General features: G+C 25.2%; 1 protein-coding gene across 1 annotated transcript; it reads right to left on the bottom strand.

The window, feature by feature from the left end:
- Positions 1-18,167: 18,167 nt before the first annotated feature.
- K444DRAFT_668857 (uncharacterized protein) lies at positions 18,168-20,075 on the bottom strand (the record flags this gene model as incomplete). The annotated part of the gene is made up of 1 exon (XM_024887463.1): positions 18,168-20,075. The coding sequence occupies one exon, from the start codon at positions 20,073-20,075 to the stop codon at positions 18,168-18,170; it is 1,908 nt and encodes a 635-aa protein (XP_024729290.1).
- Positions 20,076-20,143: the final 68 nt, after the last annotated feature.

The following is a 20,143-nucleotide window of genomic DNA, read 5'->3' as shown; positions in this document are numbered from 1 at the left end:
TATCTTAAGCCTAAGGCTGAAATATTAAGGATATATAAGTATTAATCTTATTATCTTATATTAATTTCCGATATATCTAGTAACTTAAATACAGGTTAGCTATAAGATATAGTTACTAGTATAGTATATAGGAATAGTAGTAATAAAGGCTAATTATAGAAGGAAAAGAAATAAAAGAAATAGAATAGGAAATATTATACTAAGATAGTATAAGTTAGATCTTAGTTAGAAATAGACTTTAGTATATAGAAATAAAATTATACTATTAATTTATATATTGTTTTTAGTTATAGTAAAAGTCGGAATTAAAATAGCTTTAATCTTAATAGTAAAGCTTGCTTTTAAGTCCGAAGAGAATACCTAAAATAGGAAATACTTTCAATTTCAAGTAAAATAGTAAATAGAAATCGGAAGAAATTGAAAGGAAATCAGAAATAAGAAATTATATAAACAAATTAGAAAAGCCTCTAAGAAAAGGAGAGATTACTAAATAGAAATAATAAAGGAAATTTAGAGAAATCAGGGAAAATAATAGAATTAGAAAAATTGTTTTTATTATTATTATTTTCATTATATTTATTAATAGTATTATAGAATATATCTAGTTTAGTAAAATTAAGAAAAAATATTATAGGTATTAAGCTAATAGAATAAAAAAGAGAATATAAGTAATAGAAATAAAACTAGAAAAGCTATTACCTTATTATTACTAATATTAAAACTTAAATTTTAACTATATCTATTATTATTAACCGGTTTCTTTCAAATTCCGGTTCCTAAATTAAAAGATATATTTAAATAGGAAATTAGCCCTTTAAAAACCTTATTAGAAGAAGTCTCAGATATAGAAACTCTATAATTAACTATAGAAGAAATTATTAAGATTAATATAGCTAAAAATAAGTATATACTAGTACCGGATTTAAATTTACTACTTATAGGAGCTTCTGAAATACTATAGTTTCAGGGAAGTAATATTTCTATATTCTTAGAGTAATATACGAATATATATAAGAACTATTATATTTCTAATAATACTAAAAGAGAGAGAATTATCTATTATATCTCTTTTATTTATAAGAATTAGATTAAGGCCATATTGAAGTATTATACTAATAACCTAAAAGATTATTAGGAAACTAAGTTCTTTAAGGCCTTACTAAAGGAATTCCGAGAATATAACTAGGAAATATTCAAAATCAGCTATAACTTTCTTAATTGGATTATTATATAAGCCTAGAATAAAGAGATCTCTTCCAAGTCTTATATTAATATATTTAATAGAATATTAAAGGAATTACTAAAGAGAAAAAAAAGAAATAAAATTATTTAGTACCAAGAATTTATAAGGGAATTATCTGTTTTAGTAAAAGATTATATTCTTAAGAATATAAACTTCGAGTTTATAGATATTTCTACCTATAAATATAGTAAGATATATAAAAAACAGTAATATTCTATTAGTATAAAGAGAAGAAATACTATTTCAATATTACTAATAATCCAGATATATCTAGATTTAGATAAGAATACTTAGATATAGTAGTTTATAATATAGTTTCTAAGCCAGAAGATAATTACTTTTTACTAATTCCTTCTATTATATTTCTTGAAACTACTATAGATATAAATAAAAAAAGAACCCAATCTATAGCTAATTATATAAAACCTATTAAAAGTAGTAAACCCAAAAGAAATAATATTAACTAGCTAGTAAAAAGTCTAGAAAAACTATCTATTACTACTATAACTTAAGAGAACTTATAGAGACAATTTAATATAGCTACTATTATAATTCGGGAAAATATCTATAGTTTATTTATATAATCTAGCCAACTATAGCAGATATAATAGTATTAATAACCTAGTAAATATAATTCGGGTTTTTAGGAAAAATATACTAGAAATTATAATAGAAGTTATAGAGAATACTATAGTAGCTATAGTAATTAAGCTAGAGCAAATAAAGGATCTAAACAACTATATTTTAAAGGAAGTTAGTCTTAAATATAATTAGAAAATACTATTTAAGTTAATATAGCCTATAATATAAATCTAGAACTAAAAGAACAAATTTGCTATAAGTACTATAATAGAAATAAGAATAATAATATTAATCTAAAATATATTTATATCTCTTGGTTCTATTATCTACTAATAGAAAAGCTTATAAATTATAGATATACTTACTAATTTAATAGAAAATAGTATAAAGAGCTATTTAAGTCTAGATAAGAAAGTATTTCCTTTTTCTTTACTAGTAAATACTAGTAATTTAACCAAATTATTTCCCAAATCCGAAAAGAAGAATTCAATTATAATTTGAATACTTAACCTAAAAATATCTAGAAATTAATAGGAAATATCTAGTTTACTAGATAAGAAAGAGAAAGGGGAACTAGCTAACCGGAATCTATATATAGAAATAAGCAAATTATATCTAGGAAATCTAAATAGCTACTTTGCTTTAAAGGGAATTATATTAGAATTACTAATATTTCAGATTCTGGAATTAATAAATAGTATTAAGATTTGGCTATAAATAGTATTTCTATTAATACTATAATAGGTTTCTTATTAAAAAGAAAGGAAAAAGAGATAGAAATAGCTAAAGAGGTTTTCCGAAAACAAGCTAGAGTAAAAGAAAAGCTATCCTATATAAGAGGCTAGAAGAATAGTATTTTAAGAAGTAATAGATAAAAGAAAAGCCTAGCTAAGAATATAAATATTAATACTTCCGGAAATAAATAAGATAAATTAGAAACCTAATATATTCTTAATTATAATAAGTATAGAACTCCTGAAGTTAATAATATTCTAATAAAACTACTAAAGAAAGCAACTATTCTACTTTTAAGAACTTAAAAAAAAATAAGAATACTTATTAATACTTTGAAAATATTAAATCTAGCTACTATACTTTAGAACTAATAGATTAAGGATAATATTCCCTATTTTACTATTTTATAAATAGGAAATACTATTATATTAAATATAATTAGATATACTAGAAAATCTATAAAGCTAGTAGCTATAGCTTATATAATAGATAGAATATTTAAAGAATTAGAAATACTAGCTCAGGTATCTAATACTAATAGAATTATTCGATTTAAAAGTAATAGTATTAATATTCGAATATTACTAGCTTATAAATATATTATATAATCTCTATACCTTTAATTTATATTTTAAGAACCTTAAGAAAATATTAAATATAAAAAAATAATTAATACTAGAGCTAAAGTTAATATTCTTTCCGAAAAGATTTCTAGAAGTATTAGTAGAATAGTATATAATACTATAGATTATTAAATATCTACTATTACTAGGGCAGAATTTGGATTTATAGAAATAATAAAGCTTAGAGCTAAGATTATAAATAAAGTAAAATATAAAGATATATTTCTCCTAATTAAAAAAGCTTTAAAAATCCTGCTTAATTAACTATTCTTAATAAAAATAAAGATAAATATTATATATAGAAATAATAAGTTATAAAATAGAAGATTTACTAACCCTGAAAATAACTAGAATACCTATATTATTATAATTATTTTGCTTTTAAAGAATACCGGGAAATAGAAGAAAGTAATAGTTTAAAGGTACTAAGCTTCTAGAGTCAAGGAATTAAGTAATATAGAACAGGAAACTAAAAATAAAAAGGAAAAATAGAGTCTAATATTATAACTAATAGTAATATTAGAGAAAATAGAAAGATACCAGAATTTTCTATAGATTCTTTTATTTTGGGTTTAGAAGTTTAGAAAATTAATAATATTTTTAAAGAAACTAAAATAGAAAAGGCTCTAATTAGAGTATTATTAAAAATAGTTCCGGATATAATAGAAAAAGAAGTAAAAAGAATATTAAGTAAAGACATTTCTAAAAAAGAAATAAAGTAGTATTTCCTAATAGTAAAGAAATATATTTCTGAAGCTAAGAAATATAGAACTTAAAACTAGAAAGGATTCAGGAATATATAGGAGCTTAAGGAAGGTATATTAAAAAACCGGATAAAAAGGCACTCTCTATATCTAATTAGAAAGGAACTAAATAGAAAGATTATAAATTCCGGAAATTAGATAAAAAGAGTACTAGAGAAAATAGCTATTATACTTGAAAAAAAGAATAATAACTATAATCTATTTCTAGTTATAGAAGTATATAAAATAAAGAATAAGAAGGTTTAACTAGTAAATACTAATAATGGAACTAGAAAAGGCTCTAGTAAATATCCGAACTAGTTTAAGAAATTCAAAATTAGAGAATACTTATAGAAGTATACTAGGAAATATAAGAATTACTTTTTACTAAGAATATTAACTATTTTAAAAGGTTTATAACTTACTCTGGAATATCTTAAATAATTAGATATTAGTAACTGGCTCTAGGAAGAGGAATTGGCTATATTTCGAGAATTAATAGTTAATTAAGAAAATGCAATTATATTTAATTAGAAAGAAGTAGAGAAAGTCTATAAGAATATTAGTCTACTTATTCTAATTAAAACTATTAAATATAAGGCCTAATAAAAGAAGAATTTCTTATATTCTAAAGCTCTAGTACTAGTAGTAGTAAAAATACTATTAAAATATCTAGATTATAAAGTTCTTAAGAAATATAATAGGCCTTACCAGAACCTATAGTTCTTGGTTATAAAAAAGATTACTGGGACTTATAGACTAATTAATACTATTATAAAGATAAATTCAGTAATTCTATAAAATACTAATTTATTTCTGTTTACTAATAAGATTTTAGAGAAATTTACTAGATATATTTATATCTCTCTAATTAATTTCTTTCCCGGATATAATTAACTTATACTAGATACTTGTAATAGAGATTTAACTATATTTATAATATCTCTAGAACTATTAAGAATAACTATATTATTTTAGAAAACTACTAATTTTATTATATAGTTTATATAGGTTATTATAACTACTCTGGAAAATCTATTTCTCAAAATTGCTATACTATTTATTAATAATATTAGAGTTAAGGAACTATATATAGACTATAATAAATAGCTTATTTTATCTAATATTAGGTATTTTGTATTTAAATACTTTTAAAACCTGGATATAATTTTAGATAGAGTTAAATAAACCGGAGCTAGTATTAGAGAAAAATCGCAGTTCTATTATAATAATATAGTTATTATTGGCTTTATTTATAGAGTATTTAAAAGAAGCTCTTTAAATTTAGGAATTACTAAGATCTTAAGATAGAAATATTATAATAGTATAACTAAAAGCAAGGCATTTATTGGAATTATTATTTACTACTATATTTGGATTAAAGGCTTTGTAATTATTACTAAACTCATTTACTACTTAATAAAGAAAGATATAATATAGGACTGGAATAACAAATAAGTACTAGCATATAAATCCTTTAAAAAAAGCTTACTACTATTCCGATACTCTATAAATTATACTATAATCTATTAGAAAATTAGGAAATAATTATATTAGTAATAGATATTAGCCTGGATAAATAGGGCAGAACTCTTAATTAATATAATAATAAAGGAAAAAAGAAAGTTATATAGTATAAATCTGGAAACTAAAATAATACTAAATAGAAATATAATACTATTAAAAGAAAATACTAAGGACTAGTAAAGTATTTATAGAAAATATAATTCTGGCTATATAGAATCTACTTTATCCTTAAACTAGATATTAATATACTTGTTATATAGCTAAGCAAAGCAGCCATAAATCTTCCTAAAGCTCTAGTTATTTACTAGCTAGTATAAATTCAACTATTTAATTTTAAAATTAAGTATATTAAAGAAACCAAGTATATTACTACTAATAGATTATTGAGACATCTATAGCAAAAAGGCAATACCGATAATAACAAGAATATTAATAAATAGTTAATAATAGAGCTTAATATTATTAGAATAGTACCGGTTAGACAGAAATTCGGTTAAAGGAAATAGTTCCGGTTCAGTTATATAATACTGTTTTAAGGAATCTGACTCTTAAAACCTTTACTAAATATTTAAATACTGGTATCTAGTTACTAGAGATTAATAATCGAAGCCTTACTATATCTGGAAGCAAATTAGTAATATTAAAAATTAATAATATTCGAAAGTTATATAGTAAAAGCTATAGTCTTTTATATATAATCTCTAGTAAAATAATAAATAATAATACTAATTCCCATACTTTACTTAATAACCTAACTGTTTTACTAGATTCCTTAGATAATAGCTATTTTAAATAATACTAGAATATTATATAATACCTTATAATACTCTCTAAACCGGAAGAAATATCTAGAGCCGAATTTTAAAAGTTAAGTAGGAAAGCTTTGAATTATAATATAAGAGATTAATTACTATAGAAAGTTATATCCAAAATATACTTATCTCGACTTATTATTAATAACCAAAAGTAAAGGGAAATTATTATTAAAGAGCTATATAATAAGATTAGATATACTAGAAAAGAGAATACTTTTTACTTAATAGCTAGCTACTATTACTAGAAAGATTACTATAACTATATATAAAAATATATTAGTATTTATAAAATCTATTAGTATAAGAATAAAAGAAAATAAAAAGAAGTTCTATATTTAATAAAAGCTATATTTCTTTTCTATTATCTTAGAATTAATATAATTAAACTGCCAAATTATAAAGGATATAACTTCTTAGGATAGATTAAAGCTAGATCTTTAAAGAACCTAACTAGTAAAAAGATTACTAAGTTTATTTGGGAAGAAATTATTTATAGGTATAATTTATTTGGGTAATTCAAGGTAAATAGTAGATCGGAATTCAAAGAAGTAGTAATTCAAGAACTTAATAAGCTGGGAATTAATAGAATTATTATTTCGGCCTATAATTCTAAAGGAAATAGTATAATTAAAAGAGGATATTAACTAATTATTCAAGTATTTATTATACTTATAATAAATAAAAAGAATCTTTAGGTAGATTTACTACTATATATTCTATTTACTAATTAAGTTACTATATATAGACTAATTGGATTTACTTTCTTTTATATAGTTTATAATAGAGAAGCTATACTTTCTAATCTAGAGAATACTTAAATAAAATAAAGTTTATAATAGAGAAATACTTCTGGAAATATATATAAAATAAATATAGATAAGAGATAAAAATATTAAAAAAGCCAAAATAAAAAAGAATAAATAATACTAAGAGGGAAAAAAGCAATTTAATACTATTTACTAGATTTATTTAAAGTCTATTTCCGAAAAGAATCTAATTCTTATATATAATATTAAATTAATAGATTAAAACAAGTTAAGGAATATAAAGCTACTATATTACTAGCTTAGCCTATATAGAATAAGATATATAAATTAACTAAAAGAATACTATATATTAGAAGAGCTTAATAGTATTATATTCCGAAGGATATATACTAGAACTTAACTTAAATAGTTTATTAAAAGAAATAGATTTTAGTATTTCCCTAAAAATAAAATTAATAATAAATATATATTTGTAAATAAATATTTTAAAATAGATATAGAACTAGAAAAGGAAATAGTTATAGAATACTATAAATAAAATAGTATTTAGAAGATTAAGAAAGCTACTAGTATTATTATATATATTTCAGAATTACCGGAATTAGAAAGAGTAAAGTATATTTCCTTTATAGAGAATTAAAAAGAGATATCCGATAATAGAAACTCTTTTTAATCTGAAATAAAGCCTATTACTTTAAATTTTTTTATATATCTTTTATTTTTTTTCTTTTAACTATTATTTATAATCTTTAGAGAATATTATTATTGAATTACTATTCTGGAAATCAGATAAGCTTTACTATTACTTATTTCTTATTATTATTTGATTATTACTACTAGATAGTATTCCTGAAATGAGATTCTATTACTGGATTTTAGAAATCAAATATAAAATATCTCTTTTAATATAAATATAAATAGGAAATTAAGAGATTACCTTATAGACTCTTAATTCCGAACTATAGTACTTCCCAGAAAGTTCTTATAATATAGATAGTAATTATATTAGGAGATAGAGAAAGAAGAAAAAAAGAAAAAAAGAAAAAAAGCCTTTTATATATCTCTTACTAAGCTAGAAATCTTTTAAAAGCTTTATTTGCCTTTTTAACTAGCTATTCTTATAGCTTATACTAGTCTAAAACTGGACTATAATATCTATAGATCTTAATTTTAACTTGAATTACTATTATAATTTTGCTTATAATATCCAAGTAAACTTCCTAATTAGAAATTATATATAGATAGAATAGTTAAACTAGAAGCCCTATAAAAGGAAAGGAAACCTTATTAAATTCAATAGTTATTACTAAAGATACTTAATAATATATAATTCTGGGAATCTCTTAGATATTAGATAAACTGGATTTACCTATTTAAAGCCTATCTTATATTAAGAAATCCACCTTTCTTTCTATATAATTATAGCTATACTTAAAACTAATATTAAGGCTTAGTTAATATATTATATATTTCTATTTCTATATAAAAAGAACTTCTTTTATATAGAGCCCATTCCCTAATTAAGATATTGTTTTATTACCGGAAACCGATTATTTCTTTAAAAAGCTAGTATAATTTACTAATTCTTACTATTAATCTATTTCTTGTTATTAAATATTATTTGAATAATTCCTATATTTTTAATACTAATTCCCAGAATATCTAATTTTTCTATATTCTATATTAATTTTAATATTAATAATTCCAAACTCAATAATAGTATTATAAATCCTATTTATATTATTTTATAGTTCTTTTTTCTATATATTCTAATATCTTTAATATTACTTTTATAGATATAGATATTATTTTAAAGTTCTAATTAATTAAATAAATTTATATTATATAAAGTCGAATTTAATAAATATTAAATAAATGCAATTAGCTTTTAGAAGAAATATAAATTAGTTTTGAAAGAAATAATATCTTATTCTAAGTTATTCCTTAATTCTATTATTCTGACTTCTTTTCTATTAATACTTACTTTATACTTTTCAAATATCTTTAATATATTTATATATCTTATCTTTTATATATTTCCTATATTATTTCTCTTTTTTTATATTATTCTTTAAATTAATAGAAATATCTCCGAATAAATAAGAGAATTAGAATATATCTATATTATAAAATTTTTATTATTTTCTTTTATATTTCAATATTTCAAATACTACTATTATATTTATATTTCTATTATATTACCTTTTTATTTTTCTATTATTACTATTTAGTTTAACCTGCCTTAATTATTTCTTTAATTATATTTCTTTAAATATATATATTTATATTCTTTTCTATAATAGAAGCCTAATTCTATATTTTATCTTCTATAATTATTTCTAATTTGTAATTATATTACCTTAAATATATCTAATTATTATATCTAATTTCCCTATTATATATACTACTATTTTAGCTTTGTTTTCTTATTAGAAAGAAAGAAAAAACTCGAATATATATAATATCTTTATATAATTCAAATCTATTTTAATTTACTTTTTGTTTTAAAATATATTTAAAAGAAATCCTTATAATCTTAAAAACTTTTAATTCTATAACCTATAACTATTATACTAATAATACTTTTATAATTTATTAAGAATAATAAAATGGCTAAAGTATAGATTCCTTAAGCTAGTAAAGTATAGCAGCTAGTTCTTATAAGCTATAATATTATCAAAAGCCTATAGATTAATAGTATTAAAGTTTAGAGTATTAAAGGAGCTTGGGCAGTTATAAAAGAACTATTAATACCAGAAAAGATAGCTATAATTACCGAATTTAATATAAATATTCTAGATAAGCTAAATAATATATATAATAAGCTCTTAAAATAGAAAACCTTTATTAGAAACAGAACTGGACTGGAATTGACTAAGGAAGAGTTAAAGAACTACTAAGCTAATAATAGGGAATTCGAGAATATTATTAAAGGTATTTCTAAAGGAAGATAAGAGAAACTTAATAAAATTAAGACTATAGTAAATAGTCTTAATACTAAGGATTAGAATGAAATCGTACTATATAGTAAAGCTTTTAGCTAATATATTAATAATATTTGTAATAACTTTAGTAAAAATATCTATAAGAAGTTATATTCTCTTTTTAAAATAAAAGCTTTAATATATAAAGCTATTTAGTTAATTAATAAAGCTACTTTGAAATATATTAAGAATAAAAAGTATTAGAATACTAGTATATTTACTAAATTAGATATTATTAAAGCATTTAAGTATACTAAAGCTATTTCGGAACTTAGAGAATTAGAGTTTAAGCTACTATTAGCTAATAACCTTAAAGCTAGATAGTATACCTTTAATATTTCCGGAATTCTAATTAAGGGAGTTTATAGTAATAAGCCTTTTTCTGCTTTTTAAGATAAGCCTAAGGAATAGGCCCCTATTATAATTTCAGCTTTAATTTAATTAGATCTAGCTAATAAAAATAGAACTAATTTAATATAGCCTAGTAAGAAAACTATTAGTAAAACTAGCAGAACTAGTATAACTAGATAAGAAGAATCTAGTAAGGAAAAAGAGTAAGCTAAGCCTAAAACTTCTAATAGATAATAGAGATCTAAATACTAGACTAAATATAAGATTAGTAAAATAAAAAAAAGTAATAAGGAACCCTTTATTCCAAAAGAAAAGATACTATCTAGAAAGACTTCTATAATTATATCTAGAACTAAAAAGCGGAAAACCAAGAGTATTAAGTTCAGAGAACTTAATAAAGGTATCTAGTATATTTGTAAGATACTAGCTAAATAGAAGTTAATACTTACTTAATAGAATAAATATATCTTTAAAAAGATATATAGTAGTATTATAGAACCCATTTATAAGCAAGAATACTATAAAATTAATAATGAATTCTTTAAAGCTTCCTATATAATATATACTTAGTAACTTGCTAATACTTTTTCTATTAATATATAAGAGATTAAAGATACTCTAAAGCTAGTTACTAAGATCTATAAAGTTACTAAAGGCAAGAAATATATTTCCGTTACTTAAATAGATAAGGAAATATAGGATTTCTTTTTTAAAACCCAGGAAATTAAATAATATAAATATAAATACTATATTTCTAATTAATTCTGCCCTAATCTATAGCTCTAATTCAATATTATAATTCCTGTTCCTGAATCTAATACTACTAATCTGGATATAAATAGCTATATTTATAAGAAAGATTACCTGAAATAGATTAAAAAGCTTAGTATTCGAGAACTTTTAATAAAGGAAATAGAGATATTATAGTTCTATTTCCGAAAAGATAATATATTAATATATAGAGATCTTAATAATAGTTACTTTACCTTAGCCTCTTAACTCTTAATAGTAGATCTATTAATATAGCTCGGATTTCACAAGATATTAAGCAAGTATTCTATTTATTTAGTTACTTACTTTTAGCTAGTCCGATTCTTTACTTCTAGAAATATTAATTATAATTAGTATAAAGGCAATACTAAGGATTTGGTTACTATTAAAGCTTTAAATAGCGAATTCTATTTTAGTAAAGAGTATCGGAATATTAGCTATATTTTCCTTATAGACTATAAAAAGGCTATTATCTTTAGTAAAAAGTTTTTCAAAGATATTAATTACTTCTCTATTTCTAATAAATTTGAGCCGGAAGCAGCTAAGGAATTAGGCAAATATCTACTAAAGGTAATAGAAGAGAAGACTCCGAATATAGTCTATTTAACTAGACAAATAAATACCTTTAGCTAGATAATCTATAAGTCTGAAATTATAGAAAAGTATTAATTCTCGAATAATATATAAGTTAAAGAATAGCTTAATAATAATTTATTACTTAATAGGCCTTTTATTATAGTTCTAATAAGTCTAGTTACTATTAAGAATAGAATATATGAAAATGGAATCTTCTATAAGATTATTAAAGCCTCTTATCTAAAGCTTTTCCTTTCTATTAAAGGTTAATTTAAGAATATAGTAAATAATATAAAATTCAAAGAAGCTATCTATTTAGAATATATTAATATAATTTATAATATAATTTGCTATAATAAGCCTTCTTAATATCCTGTAATAAAGGCAGAAATTAAGTAATAATTAAAGGCAAATACTAATTAATATAAAGAACTATATCGGATTTAGTATAAGAATATAGCTAAGTAAGTTCGGATTATTTTTAAACAAGTTCGGAAATATAAAATAAGACTATTTAAGGGCAATAAGTCTTATTTTAGATATATAGAAAAGAAATTAAATTAACTAATAGAGAAGAATCCTAAATATTTCGTTATTTCGGATTCTAAATAGAAATTTTCTATTATTTTTAGTATTTGGAGAATAAGTACAAATAAATAAAAGATCAGATATAATATAATAGGCTATATTTATTAAAAATTATATTATTTTGGCAGTTTTAAGATTTAAGTTATATAGTAAAGGCTATAGCCTTTTATATATAACTTGCAGAAATCATATAAGAAAACTGGTTTTTCTATAGTTCTAGAAAACAATTCTTTATAAATATTTAATTAATTAAGCTTTTATATACTATATACTATTTATACTTTACTATTTATACTTTTAATTTATTATTTTACTATTAAGTTACGTTTTATGCTCTGGTATACTTTATATGGGTTTTTGTTTTATTATAGTTTCTCTCCTATAATAGATTAGCTATAAAGATAATAAAGAAGCTTGGCTTACTAAAGTATTATATAATAGCTATTAAGTCTTAAAAAAGCTATTATATAAAGTAATTATTACCTATAAAGCTTAATAAAAGAATAAAGTAATAGCTAATATTATTTATATAAATATTCTTATAAATTAGAGTATTTGCAAGTCTTATATAGATATTTATATAAATATTCTACTAGTATAAGCAGAGCTAGTTAAGTAAAATAGTTTTATAAATAATATATATATTAATAATATACTATTAGAAGAGGCAGCTAGTATAAAAGAATAAAGAGAAGATTAGATAGATATAGAGATAATACTAGTAAAAGGCCTATTACTTGAGCTATATCTACTAGTAGATTCCGGTATAGTTCTATAATTATAACTTGTAATATTAGCCCGAATTACTATATAAAAAAAGCAAAATATAATAAAGTAATATATATACTATATAAATAATATTAACTATATATATTTATAAATATTTATAGCCTGCCTTATAAACTATTAGTACCAGATTATAGTAGCTTATATTTATATATTTATCCGGAATTAGAATAGTAATCTCGTTATTTATAAAAAGGTTCTTATAATAATAATCCGTATTTAATTTGAGAATTAAATATATTTGCAAGTTAAATAAAACCCGGAAATCGGTTTATTAACTTATAAGATATTTGTAAACCGTCTTATAAACTATAATAAACGGATTATAGTTTATAAATATATCTATAAACTATAAAAGAATTATATAATTTAAATAAGGGAAATTAGTAGTCCGGATATTAGTTATAAAAAGCAGGTTATAAAAGAAAAGCTATATAAAGAAGGGTTCGATATATAGAGCAGGCTATAGTAAGCCTTGAAAATAAAAAAGCTTATTATAGATCTAAAAGTACTAGATTTTATAAGAGAAATTAATTCGGGTATTCTTTTTATAATTAATTAATATAAAGGCAAAAGTATAATTATATATTCGGATATTTGTTTGAAAGGCCTAATAAAACAAGTTATTACCTATAAAAAGATAAAAGAGATATAGAGAAGGCTTGCGGATTAAAGGAAATATTATATTACCCTTCTTATAATAGACCTTAAAGCAATTACCTATATAGCTAAAATAAAGGGCTCTATAAGCTATATAGTAACCTGTAAATAAACCGGTTATATATACGGGAGCTAGCCGGAAGCAGGAAAGAAAAGCAGGAGGTTATATAATAGGTAAGTTAGTAAAAGAGTCCTCTATAATATAAACTAGAACTATAATAAACGGTTAATAGATCCGCTATTAGTAAAAGCTTGTAATATTACTTATTATCTATCTATATAACTATTCTACTAATCTTACTAATTCTACCAAAATATTATTTTTATAGCCTATACTTTACTAAATAATTCTGATTTATATAAAGCCTTGATTTTACTATTAAAATTAAAGGGAATTAATATATAGTTACTATTTCCTTATAATTAATAATATCTTCAAGCTTATAAATAAGCCTTTCTATTAAATATCTCTACTTCTTTAAATTAATCTTATTCTATAGCTTTTATATAACCTTCTTTATATCCGTAATTATAGTAGAAACAGTCTCTAGCTTTATAATCTCGTTTTTTATTTACTTCTAAATCTTCTTAATTAAATTCAAATTAGAAGAAGAAGATAGCTAATTAATTCTATAAAGACCTTTAAGCTAGCAGAATAAAATAATATATTTCTTATAAATCTTTGCTCTATTCTCTATAAATATAAACTTCTTCTTCTATTCTTTTATAAGTATATTAAGCCAAGAAAAAACTATAGACTTTAAAATCTAATTCAAATATACTATATTATAAATTCCCTTTATTTCCTTCTCTTTTTCTAAAAAAAATAAGTAGAGACTTCCAATCCCAGCTAATTGCCGCCTATACTATTATATTTACTCTTTTGCTCCAATATATGCTTTATAAATAATCTGGATAATTCTTTTTATCCGGCCGATATATAACCTAAATCCTCTCTCTCTTTTCTATCTCAAATATTGCCTTATTACTCTATATAATCTTCTTCCAATCTACTATACCCTACTATTAGTATTTCAAGGCAAATACTAGTCATTTAGCGGCTTGTCTCTTGGAAATAAATAGTCGGCAGCAAGTAATATAGCAGCAATATCCATACTCTCTTATTACCCGACAAATTATAGTTATAAACGCCTCTAAGCAGAGCTCGGCTTTAATAGAGGCCTATAACTTAGTGCAATTAGTTCAAAACTGGGAAACAAATCGGAAAATATACTTTATATCTGCCTGCTTAAAAACAGGCTGTTTTGTCGCCTTGCCCTTATATATGGTACAGGAGGAAGCACCCTTAATAATGCCTTGAATTATAGATCGTTTTAGGCCAGTCTCAGCTATAATTTAATTATAGCTCTTCCCTTACCGGTAAAGGATACGAACTAAGGAGCGAATAGGTGTTTTCCATATTTCTTTTGGCTTATACTCTGTAATTATAGATAGAGAGAGGCAAAGAGGAGTATCTATTACTAATTTTAATAGAGAAAATACAAATTATAAGAAAAATAAAGAGATTTACGGGGGAAAAAGCAGTGAAATATGAGAAAATAAAAGAGGTAGTTATATAGAAGTGGCACTCGCTTAGATATATAGTAAGTAATACTGCAAGCTCTTACTATAGGGCTGGCTTGTCTATAGAAATATCTGTAATTAACTATTATTATTACTGGAAGAAAAATAGGGTATTTAGATTAAGTTCTTATAAGGCAGAATACTACTAGATATAATTACTAGTATTTCGGGCCTATTAACTAGTTAATTAAGCCAGAAAAGGGAAAGGATACAAACTTAATAGTAATAGCAAGTCTTATATAGCTTAGTCCGCTCTATAATAAAATCAGAAGCAGGCCGGTTCTGCTTATAGAAAATATAAAAGCGGGAAGAATCTATAGTAATAAAGAGAGAAAAGAGAAAAAAGTAATATAAGGCCAAGTTTTTTTTTTTAGTATATTCTATAAGATCTCTAGCTTAAGATTTCCTTCCGAGCTTTAAAAAATCGTAATAAAAGCCCTTTATATTTCAGAACTACTAAAATATAAAAAAAGATATTTAAGCTTCTTCTCTCTTATTCTAAGCTAAGCCTTAAGGATTTAAATATAACCGTACTCCGATATATAATTCCCTAAAAGAGGAAGATTCTAATATTTCTTATATAATTCGTTTTTTTATAGAGTTCTGCAAGCTAACTATTTAGGATAGCCTAAATATAGAATAATATAAAAGAAGATATTATATAAATTTACTTATTATTTATTTTTCTTCTTTTTTTTCTTCTTTTTTATCTTTGAGTTTTTCTATTTCTTACTTATATAAGTCTATAGAATAGAAGGTATTATAATTGTTTTTAATAAAAGCCTTTAAAATATCTTGAATTACTAAATTTAAGATATAAGCTATATAAGAAATATCTCTTTGAAATTTAATATTTTCCTTATTATAATACTTTATAAAAGCCTTTAATAAAATATTATTTAAGCTAGTATTATCTCAAGTAATACTAATTATAAGTTAGTTAATAATAATTTTAAATAGAATTAAAATTACTTATTTAATTATATTATATTTAATACTATATTTTTTTAAGATATCTAATAAAACAGAAAGTATATAAATATCTAAATAGATATTACTTAAGTATTTTATAACTAATAAATAAGACTTTAATTTAAAATCTTTCTTTATAAAATATCTAAAATATAATTAATATATCTTTAAATAAAAGAAATTTAATTATTTAATAACTTATATAATAATATTAAGAAAGGCCTTTTAATTTATAGCTATTCAAGTATCTAAAGTAATAAAAAAGATTTCTTAAGTCTTTATATTCTCAAGTAACTCTTTTTTAATTAATAAGCTTTTTTTAATATAGCTTAATTCTAATTTATTTATAAGAACCTTATTATATAAAGGTAGTATTTAACTAATAATATATTAGTATTAAGACTTTAAGTAAGATTAATTAAAGAACTTATATTTACTAATTTAAATAAGTTAAAAGCTTTTTAAAGCTCGGAATAATAATAGCTCTAAAAGATATATTATTAGAAATAATAAAATTTAATAATAATCTTTTAAAGTAATTAATAGTAAAGCTTTTTTTATATTAGCCGGTATATTTATTAAATAGCTAAGCTATAGTAAATTAACTAGATTAACTAGACTAACTTAATATCTCGCTTTTATCTAAAATATATATTAGTTATATTAATTAAAGATTAATATCAATTAATTTACTATTATTCTCATTTGCCTTTAAGCTTAAAAGACTTATAGATTTATGAGAATATCGAAAATAAATATAATAATTACTTATAGAGCCGTATATCCGTTATTTAAGCCAGATTTTCCTAATATAAAATTAATTAAAATCTAAAATAGAACTATAATAATTACTTACTTATATTCCCGAACTAAATACTTAATAGTATATGCTCGAATATCTTCGGGATCTTCTTAAAGGGGATCTAAGATCCTTTCGAAGTATTTAAATTAAAAGAGGAAAGGTTATTCCTTAAATAGTTCAAGTATAAAATCGTCTCGATTTTGAATTAAGTTAGTTTTAATTAAGGATTACTGAGACATTTTCGAATATATCTAGTAAAATAGAGTAACTCTATAGTATAAAGCTTTTTAATAGGTATAGTGGTTAGTATAATATTATATTTTGAAGTTTAATACTAGAAAAATATATTAAAGAAAACGAGCTTTTTATATAGGAAAACTTTTAATTCTAAGTAGTTTTTAATATTTCTTCTGATTAGAGATAATCTATTAATTTCAAAGCACTTATTACTAATAGAGGTTAATTTCTAATTACTTTATTTATAATAAATATGATTTATAAGGGGATGAGAAGTACCGAAAAATCAAGGAGATTAGGTGGTTCGCTTGCTTGGTAAGCGGCGGGCCAGGCCGCGCCTAGTCCTAATTAGGTAAGGTGCGTTCCCGATACGGCTAGACCCCAACCTTAATCTGGCATCAGCTCGGCTACTGGCCCTTGCGCTGTCACGTGCTCCATTAATCAAATTAATTAATTAATAATTGATTAATCTGATTAGATTATAATTAGAATATGATTAATGGCAAAATCCTTTGATTAGATTAGATTAATGGCCATTAATCTAATCTAATCTAATCATTTGACACACTGGCAAAGCCAGTGCTTCTACATCCCAGGGGATCCTTATATCGTAAACGATCGTTGAAGCTCAGAATGTCACTCGACTACTAGTTACTTAGTCACGTAAATTTTGAGCTGTAACCAATTCAACTCCTACGCTTCGTTCTCTTCCAGTCATCCCCAAACTATTTCCGTCAGCGCATAGCAACCATATCCCTTCGCTAACAAACGAGTGAAGGTCACGACCGTTTCAATAAAGATTAACTACGAACCATTTTCTTCTAGCGGGCTAGCTGCTGAATCTGCGGAAAAGAAACAGATTGCCAGAGCGCGAAAGCAGCCAGCGTAAAGCCGTCAATAATTTCAGCCGAAGCAACCAGCGAACGAAACGCTGTCACATCTATAATCTGGTGTGCTGAGATACCTTCGTCCAATACCAAGGAACGAGGTTCCAGCAGTTGTTCGTCTGTGACATGTGCGAGAAAAACGTGGGTGCGTTGAGTTGCAAGTCCTGGGATGGGATGATACCAACCCAGCAGTTGGACCGAGCTACACGTCAAACCAGTCTCTTCAAACAATTCGCGTTTTGCCGCTTGATTTGGAATCTCTCCCGGGTCGATGTTACCCATCGGGAACTCCCACGAAGTACTACCGCTATGCGGACGGTGCTGCCTCTGCAGAAGAAGTCGTCCTGTTGGGGTGACGGGGATGACGGTGGCACTATCCGGGCGATCAAGAACGAAATACGGGTCGGAAGAGAGAAGTTTTGGATCGGGAATGGTGCGTATCTGGAACCATTTGGTCTTGAATACGACTGTTTCGTTCGGTTCGACACTGTAGAAGAGAGGAGACTTGATGTCCCGCTGCCTATCAGGTTCCGCCATAAGCCAGTGAGCCCCACCTACTCGATGATAGGAAATCCCAAGACTCTTGGCATCGTCCGCTAACACCTCCCAAATGCCTTGATTGTCCAGGATACTTTGACCACGGGTCATAAAGGCGAGTACAGAATAGATCTTCTTTGCATAGACTGTGTGGTTGGCCCCAACATACACGAACTGGAAGTCCCTGAGGTCGTCGGGAAAGATGAGCGGAGTCCCTCCAGTTATCTCACTTAGCTCCGTATCCGAGTAATACGGGTCGTGCACGCTCATTAGGACACCCAGCCGGACGAGTTCGCGGGCGAACTTGAGATGAGGGGATTCGATGTGCACTCGAATGTCGCCGCGGTAGCAAATACCCAACACAGCGACCCGATCACCGACCCGGAGCTGCTGCTTAACACGAGCAGCAACCTCCAACGGGTTGCTGGCATCGTAACGGACCGCGTCAGCGGCGAGGGTCAACTTCTCGGGATGTAGAGCTCCTAAGAGCAGGTACTTATTTGCGAGAGGGACACAAGGTCCTCCAGTCCCGAGAGACGGGAAGTAAACGTGATTCCCGAGCCGCCAGTGGGTAGCAGCCAGCTGGAGAGACTCGGCCACATTGGAATCTGGATATGCTGAGGCGATTTGGGAAGCGTACATGGCCACGGTGTGGAAGATGCCATTGTCGAGACATTTGGTCAGCTCGACAACAGTGCACGAACTTGCACGAACAAGCCTCTTGCAAACCACGGAGAGGATCACCTGCATTCGCTCGCTCACGTCGTCTTTCACCCCCGAATATACGCGGACGCAGTTCTCGAGGTTATTATCCGTTGCGGTGAACCAATCCCGTCGAGTGGCGACACCCAGCGGGAGACCGTATTTGAGGCCAAGAGCTTCAGTTTGGCCTGGGATAGCAGTGCTCTCGATTATACAAAGATCTGGTGATAGCCCTGCAATCTGCTGTATAACTGTCTCGATGGCGTCCATGTAAGGCTCACCATTGCGTTCGGTCGGAACTGCGACAAAATGGGCCTTGACGTATGCGCGAGAAAGCTCAGTTGTATCTATCGTCGCTCTGATGTGCCCACTTGCTATGTATTTTTCTATGGGAAAGCCAATCCAATTCTCGAAATTTGGCGGGAAAAGTGCTTCGTTGATTCGAGAGACCTGTGTGGCGTTGATGTCGTATATGATACTTCGGAGCCCTTTCCGTGCGAAATGAGCAGCAGTACTGAGCCCGATGAGCCCACCACCCCAAATTCCAATCGTCCGGGGAAGAGTAGAATCTTCAGCAGAGTAAATTTGTTGGACCGTCGCCATAATGACAGTTCAGCGATCTCGCGTTACGTCTGGAGTATTGATCCTGAAGGCTGAAGGCTGCTTATCTG

This window comes from Hyaloscypha bicolor (assembly GCF_002865645.1).
Source record: "Hyaloscypha bicolor E unplaced genomic scaffold K444scaffold_175, whole genome shotgun sequence".
Lineage (NCBI taxonomy): Eukaryota > Fungi > Ascomycota > Leotiomycetes > Helotiales > Hyaloscyphaceae > Hyaloscypha > Hyaloscypha bicolor.
Note: the sequence above shows the minus strand (reverse complement) of the source record. Positions and strands in the feature narration are given on the sequence as shown.